At 39.1% G+C, this 22,222-nt stretch overlaps 1 protein-coding gene across 11 annotated transcripts in view; it reads right to left on the bottom strand.

Moving 5' to 3' along the window:
• The window catches only part of LOC105464318 (EF-hand calcium binding domain 6), a 308,413-nt gene that overhangs the window by 162,193 nt on the left and 123,998 nt on the right, over positions 1-22,222 (bottom strand). For 10 of the 11 annotated variants that reach the window (XM_011712104.2, XM_011712099.2, XM_011712096.2 and 7 more), the window contains 2 exons: positions 5,679-5,789; positions 1,935-2,043 (listed from right to left, as the gene is read on the bottom strand). In XM_011712104.2, coding sequence (XP_011710406.2) covers positions 1,935-2,043; positions 5,679-5,789 — 220 coding nt within the window. Of the gene's footprint in view, positions 1-1,934; positions 2,044-5,678; positions 5,790-11,518; positions 11,618-11,745; positions 11,766-22,222 lie in introns of those variants that run through there. The other variant, XM_011712105.2, reaches the window with a different exon arrangement.

Here is a 22,222-nt window from a genome sequence, read left to right on the forward strand (position 1 = left end):
GTAAAAAGGCAGGATGCAAATTACTTCTGGATGATTGATAAGAAGTGAGCCACACCTGATTTAAATGTAAGTGATCACAGCAGCTGGGTCCACTTGCAGAGCTGGTGGCAGCGTTTGGAGGCAGCACACATAGCAAATGGGATGCATGCCTGGGCGTGGATCTAAAGCAATCTTTCTTCTAAACATTTTGCATCCCTCTCTATAGCAGTAGAGAGATCTGTTTCCCATGACTGCCCTGAGCAGCCAGGCAAAAGGCCCAGCCCTGCCCACTCCTGGTTCCCACCCTTGTTCTCCTTCTTACCCAGTCCCCTCCGTGGTGGGGTGCATGGTGGCGGGATGGGAGGGGAGGGGAATCTCACTCTGAAACCATGCACTATGTAACTGTCAGGCATCTGATTGTTAATGCCATGATGTGATACCCCAGAGTGTGAACTCATCAGCAAGGACTTAGCATTAATCATCTGTGTGCTTAGCCTAAGTGCCCAGCATGAGGGCCCGGCATGGACTATGTACTCAATTCTTAAGCTACACTGTCTATTGATCTCAAGTTGAATACCACAACAATGACTTTAAAATAGTTCAATAGTTGGAGTGATTAGCATTATTGTATAGTCCTCCGTTAAAGGAAATGAAGGTTTCCCTATTTTTAATTAAATTACTTCTTCAGTATACCATTAGAACCTGAGTGGGGGGGGGGGGGGGCGGGTAACACACAAAGGCCTCATTTATCTTTTTCCAGGTGGCTCAGCTGGCAGGGTCCAGGGCAGCCATGCCCAGTGCTGGAGTGTGGCTGCTCTAGAGCCTGGCAGCCTCCAACACCACTATCTGGGTAGCCTCAAATGGGTTACTTAGTACAGAGGCCTCCTTTCCTCATCTGTCAGATGGAGATAATAATCATGTTTGCCTCACTGAGGTGTGAAGTGGATTTAGTGAGTGTATACACTCCTGAATCACTTAAGAATGTGCCTGGCACAAAGTAAGCACTCAACATTATTGCTCATTCAGAGAGACCAAGTCACATAGGCCTAAAGATTCATTCGAAGAACCCCATGTTCCTGAATCCACACTGTGCTTGGAAACCCCATGCAATGGCATATTCCAGTGTGGCGGACGCAGGCGCTGGTGTCTCCACAGACGGCAACCCGCAAACCTGGAGGCCACCCCCAGGCAGTGCTGGCTTCTCCCTGGGGCACCACCCTCACGCTCCAAGACGTTCCCTCCACAGCAGGTTCTAGGAGGGTGATGCTGAGCTAGGGACACCTTTGGCCTCTGAAATCATTTGTACACAGTCCTGTGTGAGCCTCAGAAACAGTAATTCACTCTACTCCTCACTGTTTACTAGAGCTTCAATTACCGAATGTGCTTAGTAAATGTTGTGTATCAAAAGGATCCAAATGCTGCTTTCTAAAACGATATTAAAGTGAGACAGGAGCTAATGGTGAACGTGAGAAAAAGCAGGTTGCAAATTCATGAATTAGCCTCTCTTTATAGTACAATTTAAAAAAATTAAGTAGGCTATTTTGGCACTAAGAAAATGCTGTTTTGGGCAATAAGTTGGTTATGAACTGATCAACTCTGGGTTAGGGTGGGGAAGGGTCACCATGTCTGGATTGTTTGTTAATTAAACAGTGAATGATGATGAGTCACTACAATCATTATGATCTTGCCACACATTGTTCCCATCACAATTGGCACTTATCTTACTGTATTGCAATTAATTTTCCATCGGCTGTCCTCCCAACTAGACTCAACTCTTGAGGTTGGGGCTTCTACCCCTAAGTGCTCAGAACAATTCCCAGCATGTAACTGGGGCTCAAGAATTGTTTGTTGGATGGATAAATGAACCAATATGGAGTTGTTATTGGTCTCGTTCTGAGTGTTTGCATTCTTAGAAACAATGAGTGTTTCACAAGAGAAGGCTTTCAAAATCTTACGGTGTTGATTATCAGTAATGCTTTCTTCAGTGATGTAAAGCGGTCTTCAGTGTGTCTGAATAACTTTGTGATGATGTTTTCCTTGTGAGATTCATTTCTAGAGTTGATGCTACAAGATGATTGGGAGAAAAGCAGGAATATGATTATATTCTTGAACTTTGTTCTTTCTTAATGCAAGAAACGAGCACCCTCACCACAATACAATAGTGCTTTATTTGTTGGTGGCTCTTTATCCTGACAGTGTGCTGCATTTGTGGGGCTCATCTGAACCTAAGTTACTGTGAGCAGAGAGACGCCACGAATTGCAGGGTGAGCCTTGCTGGACCATCTCCTCTCCCCACGAGACCAACTAATCAGCCATCTTGCACACCTGTGGTTTTGGTCTCAAACAAGATCAGTAAAGGGACTGTGGAGCAGTGCTGAGCCCTCAGTGGCTGGGAAGCTGGAAGCCCTCTCTCCTGTGTGGGCAGCACATTGTAGCTGTCTCATGCACATGATAACTGAGGGCACAAATTCTGTGTTTAGAACTGCAAGGACAGCAGCCTTCTCAGCTTCTCCCTTTCCATTGACAATGACCACGCCTCCCTACACTGTCAGAGCCCCCTTTCCCTCTACGGCCTCTTTCATCCATGAGTTTGGGGCCCATCAGTGTACATGTGTGCTCTGAAGGCCATGACTACCCCCTCTGGAGACCAAAACCAAGTTCAATGTGGACTTTGCTCAGAAAGGGAGACTGTCAGAATCTCATCACAATATACCATTGGGTGCTTCTCTTTCCTGATGTTCTACTAGACCATCGTACCTTTCCTGCGAAACAATGAATGACAGTCAGTTTACCTGTGAAACCATTCTCAGATTTGTTTGGGAGTTTTTGTTGCTGCATTTATACAGCCATCTGAGCTTCTTCTGTTAGTGCAGAAACAATAAGCCTATGCCTACCACCACTTTTCAGAAACATATGCTGGCTTCCTGAGTCTAAGTTCTTCACATGACTTGTTGGAACCTCGTTTTTCTACAGACCGCCAGCACTGGCATGAACAGACACTTTTTACAGCAGATTTTGTCCACCGGATGTCCCTGACATACGGGCTGGAGAGCTCTTTGTTGTGAGGACTCACTGCAGAGTGTTGAGCAGTAAGCCTGGCCTCTACCCACTAGATATCAGTGCAGGTTTGGATCTTAATCCTGAAAGATGCAATCCCAAATGCCATAATCCCAAATGTTGAAATCCCAAAAGATCAAAATCTCTAAATTCTAAAGCCCCTAATGCCTAAAATCGCAAAAAATCACAATCCCGAAAGATTACAATCCCAAAAGCCAAATTCTAGGCAAGGGATTTGTGTGTTTTCAGTTGTACACAGCATAGTTGCATCATGTTAGGTGGAACTATGACCGTGCTATTGTTGTTATTTGGAAATTAAGTATGGTTTAAGGAGATGCCTGTGGGTACCAAGCTGCCAAGAGTAGATTTGTGAACTTAATTTCAGGTGTCAACTTGACCGGATGAAGGCATACCTAGAAACCTGGTAAAGCACTGTGTTGGGTGTGCCTGCAAGGGTGTTTCTGGAGATTAGTGTGTGGGTCTCAGTGGGCAGGGAGGGTGCGGGGGGAAGATGTGCCCTCAATGTTGGCGAGTACCATCCAATCAGCTGGGAGCCCAGAGAGAACACAGTTCTCTCTCTCTCAGAAATGGGACATTCTCTGCCGCTGCCTTGGACATTGGAAATTTGACTCCACAAAAGTGCATTATCACAATGTTGCCTTTGTGTGTGAGCATTGTACGTGTTACGTAAAAACACTGAAACTCGCCCAATATATGAAGAGATGTCATTTTTGTTCACTGCGTTTGTAAAAGATAAAATTTTTCAAGATCTTGGCTCTTCGGACGACTGCACAGGCAGTGGTGACCCACGCGGATTTTGATTGATCTTGTGAAACACTTAGGTTGTCTGTCGTGGTATTCTGAATGACTGCAGTTATGAAACTGGGTGCATGCAATTACCCACCATAGTGATATGCATTTATATATTTCACTTTTTGACCTATTTTTTTAGGAATATGCTTCATGGTTAATCTGCTCATAAGTGTCACACCTATGTGATGGTCACTAGTATATCTGAGTGTTTATGCTTGAAAAATAGGTGTCATTATTGTCTATTTTTTGTGTAAAGTGGTCTCTGAAGTGTTCTATTGTGTTTTTATGTTTCTCAAGTAAATCCCCTTTTAAAAATGTAAATAAATACCTTTAAAACAATTTTTTTTTTTTTTTTGAGATGAAGTTTTGCTCTTGTTGCCCAGGCTGGAGTGCAATGGTGAGATCTTGGCTCATTGCAAACCTCTGCATCCCAGGTTCAAGCGGTTCTCCTGCCTCAGTCTCCTGAGTAGCTGGGATTACAGGCATGCACCACCACACCCGGCTAATTTTGTATTTTAGTAGAGATGGGGTTTCTCCATGTTGGTCAGGCTGATCTCGAACTCCTGACCTCAGGTGATCCACCCACCTTGGCCTCCCAACATGCTGGGATTATAGGCATGAGCCACCATGCCAGCCTAAATAATTTTTAAATTATTTTTTCCAGAATTATATTTTCATGATTTTGATGTTCTGAGGCTTCAACCTTAAGGATGATGGCATTTGTGTCTTTTGGGGTTATGATCAGCTCCCATTAGTAGCTTCCCCACCCTCAGTGTGACAACCAAAAATATCCGTGACATTGCCAGATATCTCCTGGGAGGAAAAATAGTCCCCATTTGAGAACCACTGTTTTAAAGTAAATAAAACTTTAATTCTGACAGCCCCTCTAGACAACATGCTATCAGACAAGAAAATCATAAAGAAACAGAAGTAACTTCATGTAAGGGATGAACTCAGAGGCTGCAGCTCTGGAGCAGAGAGGGAGGCTCTGATTACCTGCAAGGCTGCTAACAGGGGCAGTTCATTAAATATTCATAAATCCCCGAGACAGGGACGGGACCCACGAAATAGGAATTAACTCCATGGTATATTTTACTTTACAGTAGAGCACAGCACTTTCAATGAATGTGCCAATATTATAAAGCCTGTTTTTTTCTTAAAGATTCATATAGGGCAATGAATACAGGATACACATCAACATAAAATACTTCTCAGAGCAAAAAGCTGAATTCTAACATTTCATATTATTAAACATTGTTAGAAACATTTTTGGGCCCCCACCACAATAGATGTGGTATTGCAAATCTGAGGTTATAATAGATATTAAAATGAAAACAGAAATAATGACAGACAAACAATCTCCGTGACCCCTGATATCTGGGCCACTCAGACAGTGGCTGGAAAACAAACGAACATATATTGTTCCTTTCCATGTAACACCTAACAAATACACGTGTATAGACAATGTTACAAGGATATGCTTAGAGCTGGGGGGCAGTGCTTGCCCTCCAGGCGGCCTGTGCGCCTGGAGCCTTTGTGGTCCACAGCTGCCTCCACCACACTCTGAGCAGGTGATCGAGTTAAGATTGTATCATCTTATGCTTCTCATCTAGAAATTGAAATAATTATTATACCAACCTTATAGTTTAAGGCAGCCTTAAATATGAAAAATTTGTAAACGGTAAATTACTGCATAAAAGTTGGCAATTATTCAATGGAGACTAATCGATTATTCAATCAATGCAAAAAAAGGAACACAGATATTCTCTGATCTTTTACATAATATGATATGTGTAACTAAAATTTGTTCCTTTTTTTTTTTTACATACCTATTTCTTTTTGTCAGGGGACCTTTACTGGTAATTTCCAACCCCCGAGGCTCATGAAAAGATGTTAGAAACTTCTTCCAGTTGATTTTAGTGGTGGCTTTAAGTCCAAATCTGTATTTAAAAATAACAGCAAAAACATTACTTTAAACATTTTTTCTGTAACACTGCATGGATTAGGTTCTTCATGTTGAATTGAAAATGGCAGCAATGCATTTATATGAAGTTTCAAATCTAATGTAAACAAAATCACTTAGTAAAATAGTACTATGAATTGATTTTTTAAAGCAAGGAAAAATCAAACTGATATTAGATCTACATGTCTCTATATTGTTAATGGTAGCATACACTGAAGGAAGAATCTAAGGGATTTGATTAAAATAATAATGTCCATAAAATAATTCTTTCAAATTCATCATTTCAAGAGCCTCTATGTTGGGGCGGGGAGGACAATGGCTACCATGGGGTCCACCCTCCAATCCTGAGCCTCTGTGACTACGTTCTTGCCCCAGCAAAGGAACATGGTAGATATGATGGAGGGCAGATCTGGAGATGGAGCGACTCTTCTGGTTTATCCAGGTGGGCCCACTCTAATCCCATACATTCTTAAAATTGGAGAGCTTTTCCTAGCTGCAGCCATCAGAAGATGTGAGGACAGAAGGGCAGAGGTGTGAAGCTGGTGGCTTTGAAAGACAGAGGAAGGGGCTGTGAACCAACAAATGCAGGTGGCTTCTAGAAGCTGGAAAAAGCAAGAAATGAATTTGCCCCCAGATTCCCCAGAAGGAAAAAAGCCCCACTGATTCCTTGATTCTAGCCCAGTGAGACCCATGTGGGGCTTCAACCTATCAAACATGAAGATAATACGTGTTGTTATAAGCCACTAGGCTTGTGTACTTTGTTATGGCAGCAATAGAAAGTCAGTACAGATTTAAAGTCTTAGCAAGAATAATTAATTGGAAAATTGTTCAGAAACACATTTCCAAAGTAAATATGGTCCCATGACTCAGAGTCCAATAATTTCAGAGTTACAAGATGTCTGTGGGAGCAACCTGATGTGAGCATGGGTTTCAGAAAGACCAGAGTACCTGCTCCTGCACTCCCTACTGATGTGACCTCAGACACGCCGCTCACTGTGCTGATTCTGTATTCCTCTCATCTGGAACATGAGAATAACACCACCTACTGGGAGGGTTGTGATAAGGATCAAAGCTAACAGGTCAAAAAGCCTCGGCTGCAGGCTGGAAAACCAGCAAGCGTCCCATCACATACACTGACCTGTGTCACATACACCTTCTGTGACTTACACACTAAACCATACCTATCCTTCCCTAACAGGATGGCAAAAAGTAGTGTGGGCAGAGTTCCTTAGATAATCAATATGAGATCTCAAAGTGGGCATGAAACAGACTGCCCTGTTTTGATTACTAAAAATTAATGGCTGAGAGCAAACTGGTTAGACAAACAAATTCTTTATCTATATCTGGGGTATTAAAAAGTCCAGATAATAGAGGATAAAAGAGTGAATTTTGGGAGAAAATCTTTTGGTGTGGCTAGCCATTGGGAACAAAAAGTTTTGGCGGGCGGGGGCGGGTGGTTGGTTGGCTTGCTCTGTCAGAGTCATCAGGAAAGTAACTGCTGAGAGTTTCATGGGCATCAGACGTGGGCCACGTGAGGGAGAGCACGTGCATGCACAAACACAAAGTGGCTTCGTCCTTGCCCAAGAAAGCCACCTGGAGAAATGAACACGCCTTAATAGAGAAGGCTTGCTTTCTCTCTTCCCAGATTCCCAGAGGCTGAGAAGGAAATAGGCAATCAGCGGGGCTAGAGATGCATCTGCCTTCATCAAATGTGAAATCCAAAACCCATCAACCAGCGCTCATGATGGCAAACACCTTGAACACTTGATCAGCCCTGAGAACATAGCTTCAAGCTCACAGCAGTGCCAGTCAAATGAGAACTTTCAGCCTCCCCTTTTGCTCCTCTCCTTCCTCTGTGCATTTCAATTCCTAGAGCATGCAGAAACTTAGTTTACAAAATGAGAAAGAAGAGAAGTGCAAAGTGGGGAAAGGGTGAAGCTGCCATCATGCCGCCTTTACTCGTGCCTGTAACAGGCCCTAACAGGGAGGAAATGCAATTCATGTTTGAATCAAGCTTACATTTTTGATGGCTGTGTGAGATTGGCAGTTGCATGACTAAACTGAGGCTCTTCCTATGATCCAGGACAAACCTGGAAGCAAGATCTGCTCATGTTTTTATCTAGGGGCAAAATAACTAATCCAATTGAGTAAATTTAAAGGGGCAGTGGGAAACAAAATTAGCTGTAAGATGACAGTCCATGAGTCTGCCTAGTTCAACTTAGGTTACAGATCCACCCAGCCAGATATCCATCCATTCATACATCCACATATATACCAAGCTTCACTTAAATTATTGCAATAATCTCCTAATGGGTCTTCTTGTGCCTACTCTTGACTTCCTCCAATATATTTCCGTACTTCTACCAGCCTGACGTTTTAAAAATGCAAATCCAGCTGGGCGTGGTGGCTCATGCCTGTAATCCCAGCACTTTGGGAGGCTGAGGCGAGAGGATCACGAGGTCAGGAGATCGAGACCATCCTGGCTGTCACGGTGAAACCCTGTCTCTACTAAAAATACAAAAAATTTGCCAGGCGTGGTGGGGGGCACCTGTGGTCCCAGAAACTTGGGAAGCTGAGGCAGGAGAATGGCGTGAACCCAGAAGGTAGAGTTTGCAGTGAGCTGAGATCCTCCTGCCACTGCACTCCAGCCTGGGAGACAGAGCGAGACTCCATCTCAAAAAAATAATAATAATAAAATAAAAATAAATAAATAATAAAAATGCAAATTCGGGCCAGGCATGGTGGTTCACGCCTGTAATTCCAGCATTTTGGAGGCTGAGGCGGGTGGATCATGAGGTCTGGAGATCGAGACCATTCTGGCTAACATGGTGAAACCCTGTCTCTACTAAAAATACAAAAAAAAATTAGCTGAACGTGGTGGCGGGCGCCTGTAGTCCCAGCTACTTGGGAGGCTGAGGCAGGAGAATGGCGTGAACCCGGGAGGCGGAGCTTGCAGTGAGCCGAGATCACACCACTGCACTCCAGCCTGGGCGACAGAGGGAGACTCCGTCAAAAAAAAAAAAAATGCAAATCCGACCAGATTACTGTCTTGCTTAAAATCTTTCCATGACTTCCCACTGCTCTTAGGATAAAAATGACACTCCTGAAACGTACAAGCCTGCATGGTGTGGCCCTGCTCACCTCCTTAGCCTCGCCCCATGGCATGCTCCCCAGGCTCTCTTAGCACCAGCCACATTGGTCTCTCTGCTCTTCCAAAGAGCTGTACTCTTCCCTGTCCTCGGTCCCTTCTGCTTCCTGCTTCCTTTGCCAACTGCCATGTCGCCCATCATTACCTACTTCCCATACTTTCCTAGTTAATTCTACTCCTCTTTCAGGTCTCAATGCAGTCACTGTTTCCTCAAGGAAGCCTTCCCTGATTTCCACAGCCAGTGCTGTTTTCCCTATTAGACTCTCATTACACTATGTATCCTTCCACTATTGCACTTATTATTTAAATATTATTATTATTACAGCATCTAATACTTCTATAGCACTTTTGCTATGATTATGATTATGGCAGCTAATACTTGATAAATGGCTCTTTCTACTTCTGCTGCTAGCACTGTGGACATGATCATGAGAAAGAGAGATGGAGACTGATTAATTGATTTTGTTAGGCACACATGGCCACATGTAAACAAGTAGAACATGACTTTGGCTTCATGTACTACTATTCACATAAAAATTTCTTTTTTCATTTTTCTGACTCAAATTTGAGTCTTTCTTCACCAATATTTGCCAATTACTTTGATATAGTTTGTCAATATTATATATGTTCATCTTAAATTTCAACAAATTGAAAATCAACTTTTTATAATGGAAACTGCAGCTGCTATGAAAAATAAAATCAGCCTCTATATATTATGTTTAGGAAATCGCCTTGCTCTTTGGGGAAAATATCAAAGGAGATCTTCACTTACTATTACATACTAAAATAAATGTAAAAGAGATTAAAAAGTTAAATGTAAAAACTATAACTACAAAAAAAGTAGAAAAAATCTAGGCATGTGCTTATCTGATACTTTAATAAGAACGAATTTTTAAGCAAAACTTAAAAAATCTCAAACTTACCTATTTAATTACATCAAAATATAAGATTTTTGTATACCATAAACACAAAACAAAATTTAAAAGCTGAACAACAGATTAACAAAATTATAAATATATACAATAAATTGTTAAAATTCTTAAAGCATAAAGTGCTTATACAAATTAATAAGAAAATACTAAAACTTGACTTCTTCCAATAATGGTACAATAAGATTCTACTGGCTCAACCGTCCTCCAGATAATCACAATAAAATCTGGACATAATTATTAAAAGCAGCTATTTGAAAGTACTGTGATCAGAGCAGGCAAAGTCTTGTGGGGAATCCATGCTAAGAGGAGAACAGTGGGGGTGTGGTATTTTCAATGCTTTTAGCCTCAGATGAGGCACTGCAGCATGACGAGTGGCCGGAACATCAGTTAAAAAAATAAATACATAAGTAGCCTTTATGGCCTGGAAAACGAGAAGACTAATCCCAGCCACAAGAGAGAAAGAAGAAATCCTGGAAGAGAAATAGCCAGAGAGGGATCCCCAAATTCTATCTAACTCACCATAATTCTTACTGGCTGCTGAACCTCACCTGCTCAGAATATATACTCAAAATAGCTGAGCTAAACACAAAAGATCTGAACTGTGATCAGAGCTGCCACCCAAGAAACAGAGTATGCCGTTTGAGTCCAACAAGATAATTGACTACTAAAATAACAGAAGGAACATTCATTAGAAAAAAAAACTGAATTTAGAGTCTCCACAATTTAGCATTCCAAATGTCCAGGATACACTACAAAAAATATAGCACACAAGAACAACCAGAAAAAATGGAATTCATACTAAGGAGAAGTGAAAATCAACTGAGACAACCCAAATATAGGCATTAACATGCAGGATTTAAAAAGCAATGATTATAACTATCTCCAGTAAAATAAATAAAAATATGCCCACAATAAAGGACAGGACATCTCAGCAGAGAAATAGATGCAATAAAAATAACTAAATGGAAATTCTAGAAAAGAAAAATATACTATCTGAAATAAAAAATTTACTGAATGGACTTAACAAAAGAATACAGAAGATAGAAAAGAGTGAGTGAACTTAAATACAGATCAACTAAACCCAACCAGTATGAAGAATACAGAATACACATATATTTATCAAATGAACAGACTTAAAAACATGTTATGTAATACTCGATGGTCTGACATACATGTACATGGAATCACAGAAGGAGAGGAGAGAGAATGGGACAGAAAAAAATATTTGAAGAAATAAAGGCCAAAATTTTCCCAAGTTTGATTAAAGATATACATTTACAGATTTAAGATACACAACAAACATCAAGCATGATATACATGAAAAAGGCCATGTCTAGGTACAACATAGCTACAAAGCTGAAAGTCAAATTCAAAGGGTAAGTCTCGAATGCAACAAGAGAAAAGTGACTCATTAGATACAGGAAGATGCCAATTTAACAGATGACATTTCTTTCAAAACAACAGAAGTGGAAAGATGTGGAAAAATGTCATAAAGTGCGAAAAGAAAGCAAAAAGTTACTCGAAGAGTTTTCATCAAAGAGAACTTCCTTTAAAAATGAAGGAGAAATAAAGATATTTCTAAAGAAGATAAAACTAAGGGAATCCATCATTAGCACACCTATGTACCTCAATAAAGTAAGTTCTTCAGGCTGAAGGAAGACGCTAGCAGATGAAGACCTTGACTCCTCGGAAAGGAATGAAAACAGTGTCAGAAATGGTAAACTTCTGAAAAAAAAAATACAAAAGTCTTTCTTCTTCCTAATCTCTTTATAGATACTTAAAGGAAAAAATAATAACACCATCTTATGAGATATGTAACACAGGTCAGTATCTAGTATTCATAGTAGTCCCACCTCATCCACAGTTCTGCCTTCCATGGTTTCAGCTACCCATAGTCAACCAAGGTCCAAAAATATTAAATGGAAAGTTCCAGAAATAAACAATTCATAAGTTTTAAATTGTACGTCATTCTGAGTAGTATGATGAAATCCCAGGGTTCTGCTCCATTCTGCCTGGGATGTGAATCATTCCTTTGTTTAGTGTGTCCACACTGTGTACGCCACACACCTGTTAGTCATTCAGTAACCGTCTGGGTTGTCAGGTTAACTGTTGTAATACTGCAGTGCTTGTGTTCAGGCAACCCTTGTTTACTTAATAATGACTCCAAAGCAAAGAGTAATGATGCTGGCAATTTGTACTTGCCAAAGAAGCTGTAAAGTGCTTCCTTTAAGGGAAAAGGTGAAAGTTCTTGACCTAGTAAGAAAGAAAAAAACCTTGTATGCCAAGAGTAGTGATACTGGCAATTTGTATATGCCAAAGAAGCTGTAAAGTGCTTCCTTTAAGGGTAAAAGTGAAAGTTCTTGGCCTACTAAGAAAGAAAAAATGTTGTATGCTGAGGTTGTATTCAACAGTAAGAATGAATCTTCCTTCCATAAAATGATGAAGGAGAAATAAGAAATTCATGCTAATTTAGTGGTCACACCTCAAACCGCAAAAGTTATGACACAGTATGTGGTAAGTGTTTAGTTAAAAAAAAAGGCATTAAGGCCGGGTGCGGTGGCTCACGCGTATAATCCCAACACTTTGGGAGGCTGAGGCCGGCGGATCACGAGGTCAGGAGATTGAAACCATCCTGGCTAACACGGTGAAACCCCGTCTCTACTAAAAAAATACAAAAAAATTAGCCAGGCGTGGTGGCAGGTGCCTGTAGTCCCAGCTACTCGGGAGGCTGAGGCAGGAGAATGGTGTGAGCCCGGGAGACGGAGCTTGCAGTGAGCCGAGATTGCGCCACTGCACTCCAGCCTGGGAGACAGAGAGAGACTCCATCTCAAAAAAAAAAAAAAAAAAAAAAGGCATTAAATTTGTGGGTGGAAGACAATCGGGTTTGGTACTATCTGTGGCTTCAGTCATTCACTGGGATCTTGGAATATATTCCCCATGGATAAGGGGGAACTGCTTTATAAAGGACATGGAGGGCAGGATATAGGCCTATATGCTTGCATAGGTTCTTCATTTTATGTGAAGTGGTACAATATTTACTGCATGTAGACTGGGAACAATTAAGGGTGTATATTACAATTCCCAGAGTGACCATTAAAATTATACAAAGGGCCGGGCACAGTGGCTCAAGCCTGTAATCCCAGCACTTTGGGAGGCCGAGACGGGCGGATCACGAGGTCAGGAAATTGAGACCATCCTGGCTAACACGGTGAAACCCCGTCTCTACTAAAAAGTACAAAAAAAAAAAAAAAAAAAAAACAGCCAGGCGAGGTGGCAGGCGCCTGTAGTCCCAGCTACTCGGGAGATTGAGGCAGGAGAATGGCGTAAACCCAGGAGGCGGAGCTTGCAGTGAGCTGAGATCGCGCCACTGCACTCCAGCCTGGGCGACAGAGCAAGACTCCGTCTCAAAAAAAAAAAAAAAAAAAAAAAATTATGCAAAGAAGTATAGCTAAAAAGACTATAAATTAAAAAGGAATTCTAAAAAATATTCAAATAATCTAAAAAGAAGGCAAGAGAAAATGAACAAATAATCAAACAGAAACAAAACAAAACAAAAATGGGGGCAAGGGGATAAAAGGGAGACTCAAACCCAAACATATCAATAATTAACTACTAAAGGAGTAAATATTTTATTAAAAGGTAGAGATTATCAGAATAGATTTCTTTATAAAACAAGATCTAAATTTATGCAGTCACAAGAGAGACACATTGAATGTAAAGACCCAGATAGGTTGAAAGTAAAAGGATGCTACCTGGAGCCATGTGATCAAGGTCAGCATCAACAGTGACAAGTCATATTGACTCTATGTACCTTCAATATGCTGTGATGAGAATGCCACTTTACTTCAGTGGTTTTTTTCCCTAGAACACACTACTGCAGTCTAATCAGCCAAATCCCAACTGAGGAACATTCTTTAAAATATTTAACCAGTAATCCTCAAAATTTACAAGTTCATCAAAAAACAAAGAAATCTTAAGTAACTGTCATTAAGGACACATGATGATTACTAAGTGCTATGGGGCATCCTAGATGATATCCTGGAATAGAAAATAAAAATCAGGGGAAAACTGAGGAAGTATAAATCAAGTATAGACGTTAATAATAATGTATCAATATTAGTTCATTAATTTTGAAAAAGGTACCATACTAATGAAAGATAAATAATAGGAAAACTGGGGTGGAGTATACTGAAATTCTCTGTACTGTCTTTACAATAGTTCTTTACATGTAAAACTGTCCTAAAATAAAAAAGTTATTTTAAAAAAGGATAATGAAGGAATATTATAAATAGCATTATGCCAATACATTTGACAATTAAGATGAAACAGATAACTCAAATACTGGATCAACACACAGGATTTTAAAAGCAATGATTATAACTATCCTCAATGAAATGAATAAAAATATGCCCACAATAAACCAAAAGAAAGGAAATCTCAGTAGAGAAAATGGACACAAATAAAAACAACTAAATGGAAATTCTAGAAGACAAAAATATACTATCTGAAATAAAAAATTTACTGAATAGGCTTAACAAAAGAATGGAGAGGACAGAGAAAAGAGTGAGTGAATTAAATATAGATCAACTGAACCCAACCAATATGAATTTAAGAATATAGAATATACATATATTTATAAAATGAATAGACGTAAAAACATGTTATTTAATACTAGATGGTCTGATATATATGTACTTGGAGTCACAGAAAGAGAGGAGAGAAAGAATGGGAAAAACATTTGTTGAAAAACACAAATTACCGAAATGAACCAAGAAGAAAGAGAAAACTCAAATAATTCTATATTAACTCTCTCAATTTATGATTTAAAATATTCCCCAAAACTAACTCCAGGCATAAATGGCTTCTCAGGTGAATTCTATCAAACATTTAAAGAATATAAATAATACCAGGCACAAAGCAGAGTTCGGGAAGGAAACATTTCCCAGCACATGTCAGTGTTACTCTGATCCCAAACTCAGACAAAGATTTTATAAGAAAAGGCAATGTTAGACAAACATCACTCATTTAAAAAGATGAAAAAAATTCTTAATTTAACAAATAGACTCAAGTAATATATGAAAAGGATAATAATATGTTATCACTAAGTGAGGTTTACTCCCAGGATGCAAGGTTGGCTTAACATTTGAAAATCAAGCAATGTAATTTACCATGTTAATAGAATAATGGAGAAAAACTACATGCTCATTAGAACAGACACAGTAAAACCACTTGACAGAATTCAACATACTTGATTAACACTTCCAGCAAACAAGTAATAGAAAATTCCTTAAAATAATAAAGGACATCAACAACAGCAACAACAAAAAAAATCCATGGCTAATATCACACTCAATGGTGTAAAATGGAATGCTTTCTACCTAAGATCAGGAATAAAGCAGGAACGTCTAATATCACCATTTCCATTCAACATTATACTTAACACTCTAGCCAATCCTGGCCAGTAAAACTGCCTAGATAGTAAAATTGTCATAGCCAGTAAAATAAGGCTAGAAAACCAAATAAGAGGCATACAGATGGGGAAGAAAGATGCAAGCTTGCTTTTATTTTTAGATGACTGACTGTATTTAGAAAATACTATGAAATCTACAATAAGAGGACTAGAACTAATTAACCAGTGAGTTTAATAAAGTCATGATATTCAAAGTCAATATACAAACATCAATTGTATTTCTGATTAATAGCCATAAATAGTTGGAAAGTGAGATTTTTTAAAATTCCATGAACAGTTGCATCAAAAAATAAAAACACTTAAGAATACATTTTAGATATTATATGCAAGATCTGAACATCATAAACAATAAACCTTTGACTAGGAAAATTAAAGACAACTAAATAAGTGGAAAGATGTAGCATGTTTATGGAGTGGAAAACTTAATATTGTTAAAGTGTTAAATGGCAATACTTTTTAATGTATTTATAATCTAAATCCTGGAAGGCTTTCAAAAAAATATACTGACAAACTGATTTTAACATGACTATATAGAAAGGCAAAGAACCTAGAATAGTCAAATGATTTTGAAATAGAAAAACAAGTTTGGAGGACTTACATAATCTAATTTCAAGACTTAACTCTTCAGCTACAGTAATCAAGAAAGCGTAGTACTAATGCAAGAATAGACCTACAAAGACTAAGGAATCCAGAAATATACTCACACTTATATGGTTAGTTAATTTTCAACAATAGTGCAAAGTAATTCACTGGAGAAAGGGATGCCTTTTCAACAAATGGTGCTGGAACAATTGGGTATCTGTATGGAAACAGAATTAACCTTGACCCTTACCTCACACCATATACAAAAACTAGGAATGAACCCAAATGCAAAAGCTAAAATTACTAAACTTCTAGTGGTAAACATAGGATTAAATCTTTGTGATATTAGGTTAGGCAAGATTTCTGGGAATAGACACCACCAAAATATTACCCATAAAATTTTGTAAATGGACTTTCTCAAAATTAAAAGGGTTTATATTTCAAAAGAAAGAGTTAAGAAAATGAGAAAGCAAGCCACACTGAGGGAAAATATTTGAAAACATATATCTAATAAAATGCCTATACCCCGTGTATATAAAGAACTCTTACAAATTGGCAATAGGAAAATAACCCAATAAAAATGGACAAATGATTTGTACCATTACTTAACAAAAGAAGATATATTAATGGCAATAATCACATAAAAAGAGGATCAATATCATTAGTCATCAGGAAAATGCAAGTTTAAAACAGACTGAGAAACCTCTACACACCTCTAGAATGGCTAAAATAAAAGACTGGCAATAGCAAGTGTTGGTGAGAATGTGCCACATCTGGAATTGTTACACATTGCTGGTGGAATTGCAAGACGGTAGTCACTTCAAAAAACAGTGACATAGTATCATAAATTTAAACATACACTTACCATGCAATCCAGCAATTTTACTACTAGACATATACTCACAAGAAATGAAAACACATCCACAAAAAGACTTGTATATGAATGGTCATAGCAGTATCTTCTATAATGACCCCAAACTGAAAATAACCCAAGCATGTGTCTATCAACTGGTGAATGTATAAACAAATTGTGGTATATCAATACTAAGGAATACGACTCAGCAATAAAAATTAATGGGATGTTGAGATATGCAAAAACATGGATCAATCTTTAAAACATGTTAAGTCAAAGTGGTCAAACACAAAAGACTACCACTGTATGACTCCATTTATGAGAACTCTTAGAAAAGGTGAAACTACAGTGACAGTGACAGAGAGCAAGTCAATGGTTGCTGGAGGTGGGGGTCACAGGAAGGGATTAATTACACAGGGCAAATGTAAAATTTTAGGGCTATGAAGTGTTCTAAATCTTGACTGCAGTAGTGGTTACATAAACAATTGCAAAAGCCCATTAATCTATATGCTTAAGAATGAATTTATAATTTATACCTCCATAAAGCTAGGACCAAAATTTTTAGATATAGAAAATGGACAAATGACATAAACAATTGTTTACAGAGGAAGTACAGAAAACTTTCAAACGCAAAAAATATGCAACCTCAATATAAATCAAGGACATGTAAATCAAAACACAATGAGAAGCTGTGCTTTCGCCTATCAAATCAACCAGGGTATTTAAATGGCAGTGTTCAATGCTGGCAAGAAGCATCCCTGTGAACTTCCGGCATAAGAATAAATTAACACCTTTCTGAGTGTTAATTTAGCATTATGTAATGTAAACCTTAAAAATGTTCAAACACTTTGACTTGAGGGTTAATAAAACATCATGGAGCCATTAAAAATTAATTTCAAAGGTTTCTTTAATGACATGAAAAATGCTCCTGATATAATATTCTATGAGAAAACAGAATGTAATTTATACCTCATATGGTCTCAACTATGTTAAGTATGTACATGAGTGTATGTACATACATGCACAAAAGAAATTCTGGAAGGAAATATATCACAATATTAATAGTAGCTATCTCTGGCTATTATAATTATGGTAGCTCATTTTTTTCTTTATAGTTTCCTTTATTGTCCAGTTTCCATGGCTTTTATAATCAGCATGAATAAACACAATTTTCAAAAATAAAAAAATCAGCAGGTAATTTTGCTAAAAATCACATGAATAACCATCCTTAACCAAAGTCACAAAGATAACAGCTGATTATTTTGCTCCTAAAAGTGTCCCAGGGGCTCCTTTTATTGTCTCAGGCAGCAAGCAGCTATCCCTCTGGATTCTGACATTGGGAACCAAGTATCATTCCCAGTCAATCTTTCCTATCCTATGAATCCAAGTAGAGACATCGCAGCATGTGACTTCATATACGGAGAGGGCAGAAGAAACATACAGACTTGTCACACTGTTCCCAAAGAGCCTCTAATCCATTCGACAGACGGATAGTGTCAGAAGAGGCAGCAAAGGGTGACAGAGGCAGAGAGACTGATCACATTGGTCACAGGGACCCATGGGAATTCATGGTCTTTTGCCCAGGTCATAGACCCAGAGCCCCTTAACTGAGGGGGAATTTGGATACCTTTGAAGAACACCCTGCAGTACAGCCATAGGTACACGCTGAGTCAGCTTCCCCAGAAAACTGCTGCTTGTTCATGGGCTTTCATGGTGGCAGAAATGGAGACAGTGTGTTGGTTTGAAAACATGAACTTCCTGTCACTAAAGCTGAGCTGGCACTGCTCTGCCAAGTGTCCAACCTGTCAATAGCAGAGGCCAACACTGAGCCCTCAGCCCAGTCCCTTTCTCTAGGTGGACTTTGCAGACAGCTGGTAAAGATTACACTGGATCCCTGCCATCACGGAGGGGGCAAGAGTAAAATCCAAGATTTGTGGGGATTTGTGTACATACACATCCCAGACTCAAATCGGGCTTCCTTGTTCAAAATGCTTCTGCCCATTACTGTCATTTGTGAAGCCTCAGGATGCTGTATCTATCACCAAGATATCCCATGCAATACAGCCTTTACCCAAGGAGCTAATTTGTTGGGTGAAGAAGGTATGGCAATGGTCTAACACCCACAAAATTCAATTGTCTTACCACATACCCCATATCACCCAGCATAGGTGACATCATAGAATGGTTGAATACTTTGCTGATGACTCAATTACAGAGTTGGCTAAGAGGAAGTGTCCTGTGAAGTTAGGGTGCTGTGCTTCAGGATGCATTATATGCCTTCACCCAGCTGTGGCAGCTCAATAAAGAGAACCCCAAGGACTGAGTTCCCCAAGGAAAGGTGGGTAACTCACTAGGTGAACAATGCTGCCCAGCAAAGATGCTGACAGAGAAAGGGAGACATAGAATGGGAAGTGGAGGAAGGGCGTTACAATTATCAACCTAGATCTCATGACCAGCTACAATTATGTGAGTTTTAGCAGCTCAATTGAATGTGGCTTCTGTTTTCCTATTCCCTCCACTGCCGTATACAAAAAGCACTGGTTAAAAGAACATTTTAGATTCTGGGTGGAGGCATAAAAGGATTGACTCTCCCTGGAATAACAGGGCAGCCGGCAGGGCTTTGAGTAGCTCCTCTTTGGAGAATACAAGGTTTTCATCCCTAAAAGGATGCTGAGGCTAGGAGGGGTTGACTGCACTGGATATTCTTTATCTGTTCATCTGGATCCACTTTCTGCTGTTATCTACTCTGCACGACACATGGGTGGGTTGCTTTAACTGGACTCTCGGCTTTCGGCTGGTTTTGGCCAGTGTGAGGCACCAGCAGGAGGTTGGAAGGTGAGAGGAGAAAGAAGGTGAACTACTTATTCCCCCAGTTCCTGCCCTGCTGGGCAGCAGCTTGGCAATGGTCATGTTCTTCTCCCTAAGACCTCATCCCCTGAGGGCAACCCTGTCCTCATTCATTTCAGTAACTGCTCCCTCTCTTGCCCCTTCAGGCCTGGGAGGGATCCTGGCTTCCCCCGGTTTGTATCCCTGAGATGCTTCCTCAACTACTGACCTTACCTGAACCTGTCTTCGCTTGGGTAAAAGATCCTTTAATAAACTCACATCAGTCACTCTTTTTAGTGTGCCATCTGTTTGCCGCCTGGACTCTGACCAATGTAATGTCCAAATTAAGAAGACCATGATAAGGATACAGAATGATTCCATCACCCCCAAGACTTCCCCATGTTTCTCCTTTGGAGTCACACCCTCGCCTAACCCACAGCCCTGTTAACCACTGATATTTTCTCCTTTTCCAAAATATCATATAAATAGAAGAGATCCTAAACATGTGGGTTACCAAGGTTTCAGTAATAACTGAAAATATATCCCAGAGTTTTGCTTCTACACTTCATATAATTTAGACTAAATGGCTTATTTTTTCTGTTTGCATGGTTTCCGCCATGCTACTATTGTTACCAGCGTGAATGGGAATATTCTTAACAGGAGAATGTGAGTGAAGACCTGCTCACATGATGGAAGGACGATGTGTGGTCTCCGGTGAATATGTAAGTTACAAGTTATAGCATTCATTTATTTCATCATCTCAACTCTTCCTTAAACCTCATCATATTTAAACACAGGTTTTATTTTTGACAGATCTATTTTATATGAAAAACTAGGCAACATTGAAAAGCACAGCATGTTAGTCAAAGGGTCAAGTTAGCAGTTCAATTAACGTCTACGCTTTTATTAAGAAAACACTACACACATGATCATATACACACAGAGAAAACAGCTTTTAAAGTCTAAAATATTATTTCGATCTAGATTTTTATGTCTCATTACCAAGCTGTTCGGGTTTAAAATTTAAGCCCTAGATATTGTATATTTTAAAAATATCAAGCTCAAAAAGATATCTGTTTTTTGTACAATCCATTCTTAAATTGGACGGTAAGAATAGGCACTCTCAAATCACTTTGTTAGGCATAAGATTTTAGATTTTATTTTACTTCCTTCTTTACTCTTTCTTGTATTATTTGCCGTTAGAAAAAAAAAAACCCATAGCATATATTTAAATTGTACTTCTTAAGTTAAAAAGCAGTAAGCCTGACTTTTTCTCTTGGTGTACAGCTGTATGAGTTTAACACATGCGTAGATTCATGCAGATTCCTACACTCAGGAGACAGAACGACAGAACAGTCCCCTAGTGCCGCACCTGTGGAGACTCACCTTCCCTCACCTCCAACCCTGGCAAATCACTGGCTTTTTCTCCATCCTTATTGTTTTGCCTTTTCCAGAATGTCTTGCAAATAGAATCCTACTGTAGCCACCTTGAGACTGGTTTCTTTCACTTAGCACAATGTCTTTGATGAGATTCATCCATGTTGTGCATATCAACATGGCTTATTCCTTTTTATTGATGAGAAATATTTCATTGCATAGCTTTACCAGTTTGTTTATTAATTCATCTGCTGAGTTACGTTTGAGTTTTTTCCAGTTTCAAGTGATCATGAATAGAGCTACTATAAATATTTGTGCACGGGTTTTTAAATGAACTCTTAAATATTTTAAAAATACAAAACATATGAAATTTAATATAAGATAAATAAAACAGTCTATTTCAAGAAAAGATAGCCTCATCCTGGTAAATCAACAAAATATGAAACCTAAATCTGGAAGATGGATGAATGTTTTTTGTGATCCTCTGAGTGCAAAGGTACATTTGCTGTCTTCTGGTAATACCAGGTGTTCTGACTCCACCACTTTCTCCCTGGGGATTGAGAGGGTAGCAAAAGAAAGAGAAACACAGTGCTACCCAGTGGGCCAGGGCAACCCCCAGTACCACTCACTGCACAGCACTATTCCCCTCCTCTAATTCATTGTTCTTAGTCCAATATTTCATGGCAGAATTCAGCAGATTCTGCTTTCTTAGGAGATGACATTATTAGTCATAAGTTCTCAACAATCACCATCTAGACTCAAGAAATAGGTTAAAAACAAATAACTCTGAACGTATGAGGAACTCAATGTTCTCTGTAAAAACATAAAAGAAAATAAAAAGGCAATTGGATGGACCATTGTAGACAGGTCATTGTATAGAAATGCCCATGTAAAAACAGAAATTTAGATTGATGAAACAGAATAAAAAAATACAAATTGGACCAAATTATTTATAAGAATTTAATATATGGCAAAACAGACACTAAAAACAATGGGGGAAATAACATATTATTTAATAAATGATGGTGGGAAAATAGATTATCTATTTGGAAAAAAAAATTTTTTAATTTGGACACCTGCCTCATATTAGGATAAAGTATTTTGTTTTGTTTTAAACAATAAGAAAAACAAGGAGAGTCACAGATTTGTTATCAAGCCTGGGTAAGAATGATGAATTTACAGATCTTAAGCAATAAAAGACATTCAGAAGATGCATGTATTT

This window comes from Macaca nemestrina, chromosome 15 (assembly GCF_043159975.1).
Source record: "Macaca nemestrina isolate mMacNem1 chromosome 15, mMacNem.hap1, whole genome shotgun sequence".
NCBI lineage: Eukaryota > Metazoa > Chordata > Mammalia > Primates > Cercopithecidae > Macaca > Macaca nemestrina.